The sequence below is a fragment of the Haplochromis burtoni genome, unplaced genomic scaffold, assembly GCF_018398535.1.
Source record: "Haplochromis burtoni strain Fernald_Lab_line unplaced genomic scaffold, NCSU_Asbu1 Contig_212, whole genome shotgun sequence".
Lineage (NCBI taxonomy): Eukaryota > Metazoa > Chordata > Actinopteri > Cichliformes > Cichlidae > Haplochromis > Haplochromis burtoni.
Genome location: NW_024582573.1, coordinates 92,857 through 104,494, shown reverse-complemented (window position 1 = coordinate 104,494; position 11,638 = coordinate 92,857). Strand labels below are relative to the sequence as shown.

General features: G+C 44.4%; 1 protein-coding gene across 12 annotated transcripts in view; it reads left to right on the top strand.

Moving 5' to 3' along the window:
• LOC102303476 (nuclear factor 1 X-type) overlaps positions 1–11,638 on the top strand; it is a 112,053-nt gene that overhangs the window by 93,659 nt on the left and 6,756 nt on the right. For 6 of the 12 annotated variants that reach the window (XM_005936411.3, XM_005936407.3, XM_005936413.3 and 3 more), the window contains 4 exons: positions 2,573–2,701; positions 5,812–5,981; positions 8,220–8,367; positions 10,503–10,591. In XM_005936411.3, coding sequence (XP_005936473.1) covers positions 2,573–2,701; positions 5,812–5,981; positions 8,220–8,367; positions 10,503–10,591 — 536 coding nt within the window. Of the gene's footprint in view, positions 1–609; positions 2,530–2,572; positions 2,702–5,811; positions 5,982–8,219; positions 8,368–10,502; positions 10,592–11,638 lie in introns of those variants that run through there. The other 6 variants (XM_005936415.3, XM_005936417.3, XM_014338125.2 and 3 more) reach the window with 4 other exon arrangements.

The following is an 11,638-nucleotide window of genomic DNA, read 5'->3' as shown; positions in this document are numbered from 1 at the left end:
ACAAACAAACAAACAAAGGAACCCCACAGGTGCACCTCGCAGCCTGTCCATAGCACCATTTACTCTTCTTGACTTCCACTATAACCAACAGAGCCCACACAATCAAAGGCACCCAGAGATGTATGAAGACAGATTCAAATAGATCACACAAACACAGCTACATACAGATATCAGTTAGACACACATGCGCACGCACACACACTTGCACAGCTGAAGCGTGGTCCCAGATGGTGTTTCAATGTATGTGTAGCCTTGGGATCCATGAGGATGCTGGAGACATCTGCTCCACAGGGGCATAGAGGGTTGGGGGAGGTTAGTGGAAGCGATCGAAACAACCACGATTTCATATTAGTTCCAAATGATCGCAAATTTTTCCTAAGACACCAGAGACTTGTGGTGGTGGGAGCTTTGCTTGGTTCTTTGAGTTAAGTGTTACAAGCCCTTGGAGGGATACGGCTGAACTTAGGTTTTGGACATATGTGTCTTAAATCACTGGAGAGAGGAGAATTCCCCAACTTTCCTTTACTTCTTTAAACCACTATCTCCTGTCTTTTCCAACTGTGTGTGAGTGCATGAATATGTGTGTGTTTGCGTCTGTGTGTTCTTCAGAGGCGCATCTGGTGGCAGGCCTGTTAGTGCAAAGAGACAGAAGGGTCATCATGGGAACGCTTGATTGGTTGCCAGTGAAATACTAAGGCTTGCCAGAAGAGGAAACAGTGCAGTTGTGGCACACACACACACACACACACGCACACATGCACACGTGCCAGATCAGACCATTGCATAGCCTCTGAAGTAATAAAATATTGTCTTTCCAGTCCCTTGCTGTTTACGACACTGCTATAACTTCCTATATATACAGATGTCAGTCTTCATCTGATCCTCTCTGTGGATCCTGGCTTTCATTTCTATAATTTGGATTCATTTTTTTACTTCTTAAATGAAAACCTACAAGATTGCTTCTCTGAAAATATAATTGTATAATCCACATGGTTCTGGTTTTTACACTTTCCTCTAAATCTCAGCTTTTCCTAGCTTTCCCCTCCGGTGCCTTTCTGTCTTTCAGTCTCAGCAGTCTGCTCTTATTTCCACCTTTCTCCCACCAGTGTGACAGTGTCATAGCAATCACTGCTAACTGCTGGTGTCAGAAGTGGGATCGGGGTTGTTTTCATGCTTGGAATCTGTCTGACAGTACAATACGCCCCCAGACTCCCGCTACATTTGGGTGGGGGGTTATATGTCTGCTAAAGACATAAATGGTTCACACATATTCACTCCCACCTGCTTGAGACTTAACTCTTTCACACAGGGAGGGAAGGTTTTGCACGCCCCCACACTCCCATAGACTTTCACACGTCTCCAGCTGGAGAACTGAGGAGGAATCATATTTAATGCCTTGTTTGATGCGGAGGGGCCACAGAAATAGACTACAAAACAACAGTCTAAAAAAGTTTAAAAAGAGAACAGTGTCGCACCACTCACTTGTTAGGAAGATTAGAAGAAAACTTAGAGAAGAAGAAATTAGTCTATTGTTTCAGCAGTTAAATAAGGCGGCCTTTCAAGTGTGTTGAGACGGGTGTGAGTGTGTGCTCGTGAGAGATAATAACCATACTAAACATCTTATGACATTCCAATTTCATACGTGTTGTCAGAGCAATGCAATAAAGAAAAAGACGCTTCTGCATTTTTCACAGGTTCCGCTTTGCTCTCTTGCTCCCTTGCTCCCTCACATATTTTCATGTCTCCCACGTTCTTCTCGCCTCTCTCGTTCTCCCTCTCCTCTCCCTCTGTCTCCTCTCTCTGTCCGTCTGCTTGTCTTTCGCACTCAGCAGCTGCCGTGTCCATACTGTACAGTGTGTGCTATTTCTGAATGAAGCTGTCTTCTCGTGCAGCCAGCCTGTGAGCTTTGCTGAAGCCAGACCACAGCTAGCTGACTCTGGCTGTATGGTGGCCGTGCTCGTACACAAAAACGCTACAGTTGGCACCTGAAAGAGAGAGAGAAACAGAAAGAGATGAGACAGAAAAAAACATACAGTGGCACAGAAGAGATTATTATAGCTACAGATGTTTTTTGGCACTAAAACAAAAAGCCCAGATTCAGTTTGGGTTTAGGTATTTTTCTCCCTTTTTCCTTTGAAGACACGCACTTAGGTTATGAAATATTACTCAGGCCAAAGCTGGTAGTTGGGAATCCTGAAGTGTGTCTCTGAATTAATAATTACAGAATAGGATTAGGAAAAAAAGGGAAAAATCTTCTGGTCTTTTGAGCATCTTTATGTTTTGTGGTTGCAGTCCTCTGACAGACTCATTCAAGCGAGTCAATGGCCTACAGCCAGAAAGGACAGGGGGACGACAATGCACTGCCATCAACCAATGAGAAAATTAAACAATCTAATAAGAAAGTCGTCACTGTTCAAGTCCCCTTCAATAGGAATCAAACTGATTTTTTTTTTAGTGTAGCCAGTCAAATAAGCAACATTTTGTTGATTAAAACAACCTCTCTCTTTTCCTCCCTCTTACCCCCACTTTTTTTTTTTTTTTTTTTTTTGTTGATCCCATTTTTTTTCGCCAGGACTGTCCTCGCCTGGTTCACTTAAGAAGCCGGGGAAGTTTGATTTCAACGCCCTGACTTCCCAGACGAGGTCTCCCCGCATGGCGTTCACACACCACCCGCTGCCTGTGCTGGCAGGAGTGAGACCAGGTGAGAGCCCTGCCATGACCCCAACAACTCAACCTTTCCCCTCCCCCTTTAAATCTGAAAAAGAGAGAGAAGGAAAGGGAGTGTCAAATCCTAGACTGCAGTATTTACTCCCCCCAAACTCGTCCGGAGACAAAATAAATTCAGCTATCATGTGCCTGAAAATAAAAATCCAAAACGTACTTGCTGAGAAAGCAAACAAAACTTTCCAGTCTTACAGTTGCAACTGCTGAGAAGCAATATGCCTGCAGAGTTTCACCTGTTCAGTGTTACTGCTATCATCACGGCTTGGCATAAATTCCTCTCTCTCTCTTTCAGCCTCTCTCCATCCATCCATTTTTACCACCATCTTTGTGCCTGTGTTTATAATATTACCATCGCATGGTACCAGTGCTGCATCCATGCATTTGTGACTGATTTGCCTCTCATCTTACTGCTTCATGCATTTTGTTGTAACGATTGTAGAAGCCTTGCATTTAAACTGACAAAGCTGTTCACTCTGAAATAATGACCTTGACTGGATATGTAAACTTACCACCATATGGAGCAATCAATCAAGTGAAAGTGAAAATATATATTTTTGAATTTATTAAAAAAGCCAAAGACAGCAAAGAACCAGTATCTGTAGTGACGCTGCCTTTGCTATAGTGCACATTAGAGCCAGCCAGTGCTTCTTTGTTTGGTTTTCCTTCTTTTTACATTTAGACTTACACTGAGGTTGTATTTTTGTTCTTTAAAAGATATGTTTGTTAGTTCTCAGGCGCAAATGCAGATTAAAGAGATTCATAACAACTTAGAAGCCAGCAAGGGAACTGATAAAGTGTTTGAACCCATGTAGTTGCACAGGTGTGCAGTGTAGCGGGTAAAATTCTCAAAGTAACCTCCAGTGTTTCCAAGGTCTTGTTTTAATAAAGGCGCTAAGGGGAAGTTGTCCTCGTAAGAGCTTTTCAGTCCTATAGGGTAACCGACATGGTTTGTTCATCTCGAGTCAGAGAATTCCCGAAGTCTCCAGGATCTCAAGTTTGCCAACAAGTCCCCGCAGACTGGTCTCACTTTTCAAAAGAATAAATATGTCCTCCTCTCCCTGTCGCTCCCTCTCATTCCATTTGTCTCTCAAAGGGATGGATTGGTCCGCTGCCAAACCAGACCTGCCATGTAAAGGTCATTTGGACTCATTGCCCTCCATGTTGAAACGTATTGAATTTTACTTGCGGAGCTCCCCAAAGTATATTTAGATAATATAGTCCTGACTGGATCTGGCAGCATTAAGCCAAGTTGTTTATCTGCTCAGAGCAGTCTCATAGCATCTAAAGAATCCAAAACACCAGATTGAATTTTGAATTGATTTCTAAAATTTCCTCCTGTTTTGCGCACGAGGTGTCAGGGACTAGCTCAGCTTTCTTTGTTTCTCAACTAACTTCATGCACTCTCCAAACTGCGTGTATGTATGTCTGTGTGTGTTTGTGTGTTAGACAGTTGGCGAAAGGTTTTCATGTAATAGAGAGGCTGTAATGAGGCGGCGTAGAGAGATTGTGTCGTGGTGCGTTTGTGCACGTACACACTGATGCACACAAGCGCGTGTGTGTAAATTTACACTCTTGTGGAGGACTCTCTGTGCTAAAATGGCTGCCATCCAAATGGAATGTCCCTCGGAGGCCTTGGTTCTATAAAGAGACTGGAGGATGTCGGGAGGGAGGGAAGGAGAGGGGGATGAAAAGAGAGATGGGGCTAGAAAGGAATAGGGGGGGAAAGCAGTTATCAACCATGGTTTGCCTTGGATGGGTTGAAGCTGTTAACTCTTGGTGTATAGGTCTAGCGAGTGTGGCTGCTCAGGGGTACGAGCGAGATGGTTTACGTCCTGTTTTTGGCTCCAGACTCACATGGAGAGCTGCCAGATTAACTGTTGCCTGATTATATTAGTCTGGAGTGTCGGCCATTGTGGCAGCGATTACACACAGACACACAACAATATACTGTATGTAAAAAGACACACGCAAGCTGCACCAGACACGGCAACCCATTCATATGCATACACTACAAATCTACACATACTGACATGGAAACACACACACACAAAAGAGAACGCACAGGCACGGTGCTGACACAAAAAGGCTTGAACATCAGTTTCACCAAACATGGAAACTTTGAACTTCACTTTGTGAGTACAGTATCCACAAGAGATAGTAGGTGACAGACATAATCACAGATGCTTGTACGCCAGACTCCCCTCACCTAGCAGCTTGCCTCTTTAGTTTGGTGTGCCAAATTGCCAAAGCCATAGAATCACAGCAGACAGGACAGACAGTGGAGCCTAGATTGTGAATGTGTGTGTGTGTGGTTGGCTGGCTGGCTGACTAATGTCTCTGGGAGGTGTTTTGTGGTCGGTTGGGAGCAGAGGGGAGATTCTCTCTCAAGCTTCAAACTACTGGGCAGAACCGCACAGCAAGGATACGCTGCTGATTGATTACACATCACTGACAAGCAATAAAACAAAAGTGGAAAAACCCAGTGTGTGTGTCCGTGTGTGAGTGTGACTCTGTCATACCCGAGCAGTTTGTGTGTGTGTGTGTGTGTGTGTGTGTGTATGGGCGAGAGAGAGAAATGAAGAGGGAGCAGAAGGCAGAAAATACTGTAACACACTAGCGTTTATGTGGCTGTGAAACTGTGTGTGTGCATGTGTTGTGATGCCAGGCTTACCAGAGGTACAGAGAAATCTAGTGGGCTGATTTCTAAAATGAATGGGACCAGATGTTGCTCAATAGCCAGGGATAATGCCAGTCATTTGTAAGCAGAAACAGCTTCAGTCAGTCAACCACAAGAGTGTCACAGCTATTTTCTGCGTTAGGACAATAATGGGGCCTAAATGACAACTTGGACATTGATGCCAGCTGTCTTAGCGCTTAGTTAAAATATATGCATGTTCATCTTAGCGTAGGTGTCGTAGGTGTGCATGTTCATGTACTCTCTATCATAGTGTGCTGTATACGTGTAGAAATACAACAGAATGACCTTAAGCTCACTGCATTTGTTTTCCACTTTCGGTCTCTCTTCTTTTTATGTTTCTCTTCCTCCTCCCCTTTCCTTTCCTCTCTCCTATCTCCTTTTCTTCTCAGGGAGCCCCCGTGCCTCAGCCTCAGCCCTGCACTTCCCTTCCTCCTCTATCATCCAGCAGTCCAGCCCGTACTTCACTCACCCCACCATACGCTACCATCACCACCAGGACCCGCTTAAGGAGTTTGTGCAGTTTGTCTGCACCGACGGCACAGGCCAGCCCAGCGCACAGGTAAGTTTTCTATGGATCCTGCAAAAGGAGGAGCAGTGCCTGAAGGATGGTGTGCTACATTAGTTTGGAAAACAAACTACTATGAAATATTGTTACAACTGGTGTATTTATTCATGGAAGTTACTGAAGAGGATGTAGTGCAAACAAGTAAATACACAGAAGGCGCAGTAAGCCAAAACCTGCATACAGACCAATCTTTATGAAGTGAAACGGCTCCACCAGGGATGGTCGCAGGGCAAATCAACAGGAGGAGGGGGCCAGATGTGCTTAATCAGAAAAAACTCAGCTGGAGGAAATTATGGGGGAAGACGCCAGAGCACATTTTCATCACAGGCTCAATATAATATAATGCCATGCCTTCTCCCAGAATTGGAAGATTATGCCCGTCTGAAATGTTCAGATGGGGAGGGGTCTGTCAGGAACAGAAGCCTTTGTAGCGTGGCCGGCCATATTGTAGGTATGCACTGGGTTAAACGTTTACTTTAGAGAAGCAAGGCTGAAAGCTTTGGCGAGACCAGATTTGTAGACAGATCAAGATTAATTTTGTTTGGAGAGTATCCTTGGAAGAAACCAGAAGTAGATATTTAAAGACTACATCTGTGCTCCAGTAGTGATTTATTGACTGTCATCCTTTGTGACATTCCTTTACTCTCCAAAACTCTCTCTAGAGGTAAATGCCCCTTCGCAGTATGCCATGATAATTTTCTTGGCATAATGTGTGCCGTTGAGACCGAGTAATATACACCAACGAGCCACAATATGTAAACCGGTGAAAGGTGAACTGAATATTATTTATTATTGGATTACAATGGACCTGGTATATAAATGTTGGGATATATGTGAGCTTCAGAGCTAGATCATGGAAGAAGGTGGCCAGATGTGTGTCAGTCTCTTGACAATGCACGACAGGAATAAGGCAAGCTGGTGGAGGCAGTGTGGCGGTCTGCTGGGACATCTTGGATCGTGTGGATGACGTCTATGAATATTGTTCAGAAATGGTTTGACAAATATGACAAAGAGTTCAGTGTGCTGACTTCACCTCCAAACTCCTCAGATCTCAATTCAGTCTACGTGGGATGTAAAAAACTAGTTTGATCCATGGAGGCTCCACTTTTTAACTTACAGGACTTACAGCTTTCAGCTCCCTTATTACACAGAACAGTTTCTGAGGTCTAGATCTGGATTTGCTATTTTGCTGGCACGAGTGGGACGTAGACGGTACTAGGCCCATGGTTTTAATGTTGTGGCAGATAGTTAATAGATAATAATATAATAGATAATAATAGATAATCGAATAATAGTTATCTATTTAGCATTTTTGTATATGAGAGTAAAATGCTAAAAAAAAAAAAAAAGTCACACTGCAGAAGGATTTAAAAGATGATTACTGAAACACACCAAGCTGTGGGAGCTAGTGTGCAGCTGTAGATGGAGAAGAAACTCATTGCAGAAGCTGAAGGGGGGATTTTTGGGGACACAGCTGAGCCTTTTTAAAGTGCCGTGGGTCTAATTAGGTGAAACTTTAGTAAAGGGTGATACCCAGATGAGCTCCCCAATAACAATCCCATACTCACTGTGCTGAAAGCTACAGATACAATCAGCAAAACAGAGCATACAGCTGGTCTTTCAGAGGTATTTCTGAACTATTCTGACACATTAAATAAGGTACTACTGTAAACCTCTACTGCAAACTTGGCTTTTTATATTAACTTCCTCAAGCCCTTTTTCATGACCTATTATCCTTTGTTCACGTTACTTCACACTCTAAAGAAACAGTAACATCTTTTTTTATTGCATCTGCACTACATGATGGACAGGCACGCAAGCACCAAGACATCTTGTACACATTGCTGATTTTCTCCTTCTTGCGCCGCAACGACTTCCCTTAACAATCCCTCACTGTCCCTCATGGAAAACTCAGTTTTTCTTCTCCCCCTGTGTGTGACGATGTTCATCACTTTTCCACATCTTATTTTTTTCACTACTTTTGACCAGACGGCAATATTTTTTTGTTTTGTCTTAAAGCTATGTGAGTCTCCCTCAACCCTGTGTGCAAGTATGGGTGTGTTTTAGTCTGTCTGTTTGGATTCTGTATGGTTTTGTCTGTATATGAGTCTCCAGTATTTAAATGGGGCTCTGTCTGTGTGACTTTGTGTTGTACGTGTGTGTCTGGCTTCCTATATACTGTATATTCTCGGGGTGTGTCCTGCTCACCCTGTCTGTATGGTCCATCTGCAGCCTAATGGAGGTGGCCAGAGCAAAATGCCGGGCTCCTTCCTGCTGCCCCCGCCACCCCCGGTGGCTCGCCCTGTGCCCCTCCCCATGCCCGACTCTAAAACCATCAGCACGCCGACTGACGGCGGACTCAGCTCACCCGCATCTCCGTGTAAGTCACTCCCCACTCCCACTCCTCCCCACAGACCACTATTAATACCCCATATTCCCCACAGCCTTTTTTTAGAAACCAGTCCGAACCAATTTTAGGCCCTCATAGGTTTGTTAGCCCCTACCTGGCAGCAAATTTTATGTATCCCAATACCAGATGAAGTTTTTTAGGCTAGAAAAGACGTAGCCATCATAGAAGTCCCAGTATTCATGTGCAGTGCAAGCTTCTGGTTTAACTCCTGGAAATGCACAGGTTTGGGGCTCCTACAATGGCTACTGGTATAGTTTCCACATAGTAAGATGGAATCTACTCAAACACTCAGCAGCCCCGAGAGCTTCAGTCCTGTTTCTCCTATCATCTTATCGACTGCCAATATACTCTGCTGTACAGAACCAGCAAGAACCGATTTTGAGAAGGCAGAAGCCACGCCTTTGCCAAACCAGAGATCCCTTGTCAGGTTCCTTTGTATTGCTTTCTCTGTCTTCCTCTGAAATTCAGTCTCCTTTTCTCTCTTCATGTCTTTGCAAACCACCTTAACCTCCTACTTTTCCCTATCCTGAAGTCTTTTTTCTCTATTTTTCTTTCTCTGGTGTTGGGTTTCCTGCTAGCACCACAAGAGGCAGTGTAGTTTCTCTCCCTTCTTTTTCATGTGTTTTGTAGTTTGGAAGAGCAGAGCAGAGCAGGGCCCTGTGCACGTTGCCTCTGTAGCTGCAAGCCTTTGATCAATGCAGACTTTGCATGTCTGTCTGTGACAGCAGCAATACAATCTACCCCCTTCTCTCATTTCGTTTTTTGCTTTCTACTTTATTTGATATCACACCCTCCTTTCTTTGTTTCTTTTTCCTTTCTTTCTTTCTTTTTTTTCTTTTTAAGGGAACAAAATTAGGGCAGTTGGCGTGGACTCCAAAAAACATCATGCCCCACTTTACCCACCCAATCCCCTTGCCACCTTCACACAAATCTCACAACAATTAAAAATTGAGAACAACAAAAAACATGAAAATCACAGTATAACAAGAACAACAACCCATCTCTCTAAACATGAATGATGAAATCTAATCAAACTTATCTAATTAGTGCTATACCGGGGGAGTGGGAGAAAGGAGTGTCGGCAGAGAGTGGTGAGGCTTTGGTTGGTTCCACCCAGACAGGTGCAGTACGAGAGTCGGGCCATGGGAGAGGCACACCAAGAGGGGGCACTGGATGGAGCAACGGGGGCACCTTCTCCTCTTTTTGTTTGAACTCTTTCTCCTCTTCCTGTCCTATCAAGTCTTTCTCCCCTCCCTCCTTCCAGCTCTCACAGATTAACATGTCACTCTTATTTATTTATATGAAAATCTATATAAATAAATATCGTACTTTCCGTCTCTTTTCTCATCCCAGTGACTGTTATCAGTGTATTTTTTTCTTTCCCCTCTAATTTTGTCTTTAATTCTCAAGATATCTTAATTACAGCCATGAAACACATACGCACACGCACACACACACACACACGGTACACTCTCACCCTCAGTCATGCATCAGTTTCCAGCCCTGTCGCTGTCACCCCTACACATTCCCATCCCCTCAACTCACTCAAGCCATGCACAGTAAAGACTTTATTCAGCCTTCATGTTGGAGTCCAGTGAGCACAACTGCCCTAAATTTGATCCTGTGGCATTCTTTAGTGGTGTCACTGTGTAGGCAAGATGCTCCTGTGAACCTGTTAAATGCAAAAGGAGCAGTGATGATGAGTACAGTTCCTCCATAGACCAACTTTTTATCAAGTCTACAGTGAATCATTGGTGGTTCTCTGTGATCACTGTGGCTTGTTATTGAGGCCAGGGGCTGCTGAGGAGCGTCTGTGGCTAACAGAAGGCTTCTCCATGTTAGCACTAATCATTACATTATGCCCCCTTCTTAACCACAGATTAAATGGTTAGGTTGAATAACAGTGAACCTGTCCACAGCATGAACAAATCATCCATGTGACTAATACAGAATCAGTATCCCTGACCCTTTCCCACCAGTTTATTTGACAGATATACTGCAAGGGCCTAAGCAGGTTTATAGTAGTGTAGATTAAATATATAGAAATTTGAGTGTGTATGTGTGTGTGTAAAAGCATGTACACACTTGTATCTCTCTGTTTATAGCATACTCCACGCCAGGCTCCACAGCTCCCAACCGGTTTGTCGGCATCGGAACACGGGACAACTTTCTGAATATCCCCCAGCAGACCCAGGTACCCCGCCAACCTCCCTCATTTAATTAACATCCACATATCCACCTCTCCCTCGTCCTCCTCCCCCTCTGTTTTATGTCTTTTTCTTCCTTTTCCCTCACCACCCGCTGCAAGCCTAACGCTGCACAGTCCTGTGCACACATACAACTTTCCATGGTTTAAATGGACAAGCATGACATTCAGGGTGAAGGCCGTGATACAGAGGCAATACTCAGACAATGGCTGTGCACCGAAAACGTGCTACGATCAGTTATTCAGCACACGACCCCAGCAGCATAAATGATATAAATATTGCGGAAAGCCAATCATACCTTTTTCCTCACACCGTCTCTACTCAGGGTCAGTAGTTTAGCGTGAGTATCGTACCGTTTTTATCGGGTTGTTCAGCTGTCATGGACATGGATTCAAGCTTAGTTTATAAACGTTTTATAAGCTTTCGACGTTTAACAGATATTGTCCATCAACTGTTTGCCCATTTGCTCAGCTACATTTTAATAAAGTGTTGCCCATGTATCAAGGCCTTTAGTTTCAGTATTGGTTTACAGTGCTGATACCACAGTAGCTTCCCCACAGTGACTGTAAGCAGTGCCAGTTAGTTTCAGCTCCAGCAGTGTTGATTTATCTCTGCAAGGCCCCACAGTGTGCATTAGTGCAGCGTGTGAGGCCAGTAGTGCACTACATTGTGGTTTTTTAGCTTTGGCTGTGCTCTGCCACTGGGCTGTAGTGTCTTGGGCCTACTCCATCACCAACACAACTTTTCTCATTAGGGGCTAACCGCACCTGCCTGCAGCCAACTCGGCTGTCCTGTCCTCCCCACACATGGAAACAATCTGCATTCCTCCTCGGCACAGCTCTGCTTAACCCCCTCCTTCACTCCCCTGTGCATCAGCAGCCCACCCTCTCTCTCTTTCTCTCCCTCTCGCTCCTCCTGCTGCTCCCTTTACTAGTTTCAAGCTCCCCACCTGCACCACTCTCCTACAGATGTAGCTCTGGCACCGAGGGGAGATTCAAACACCATCCAAATGTGTGTTAGCGCATATGCACATA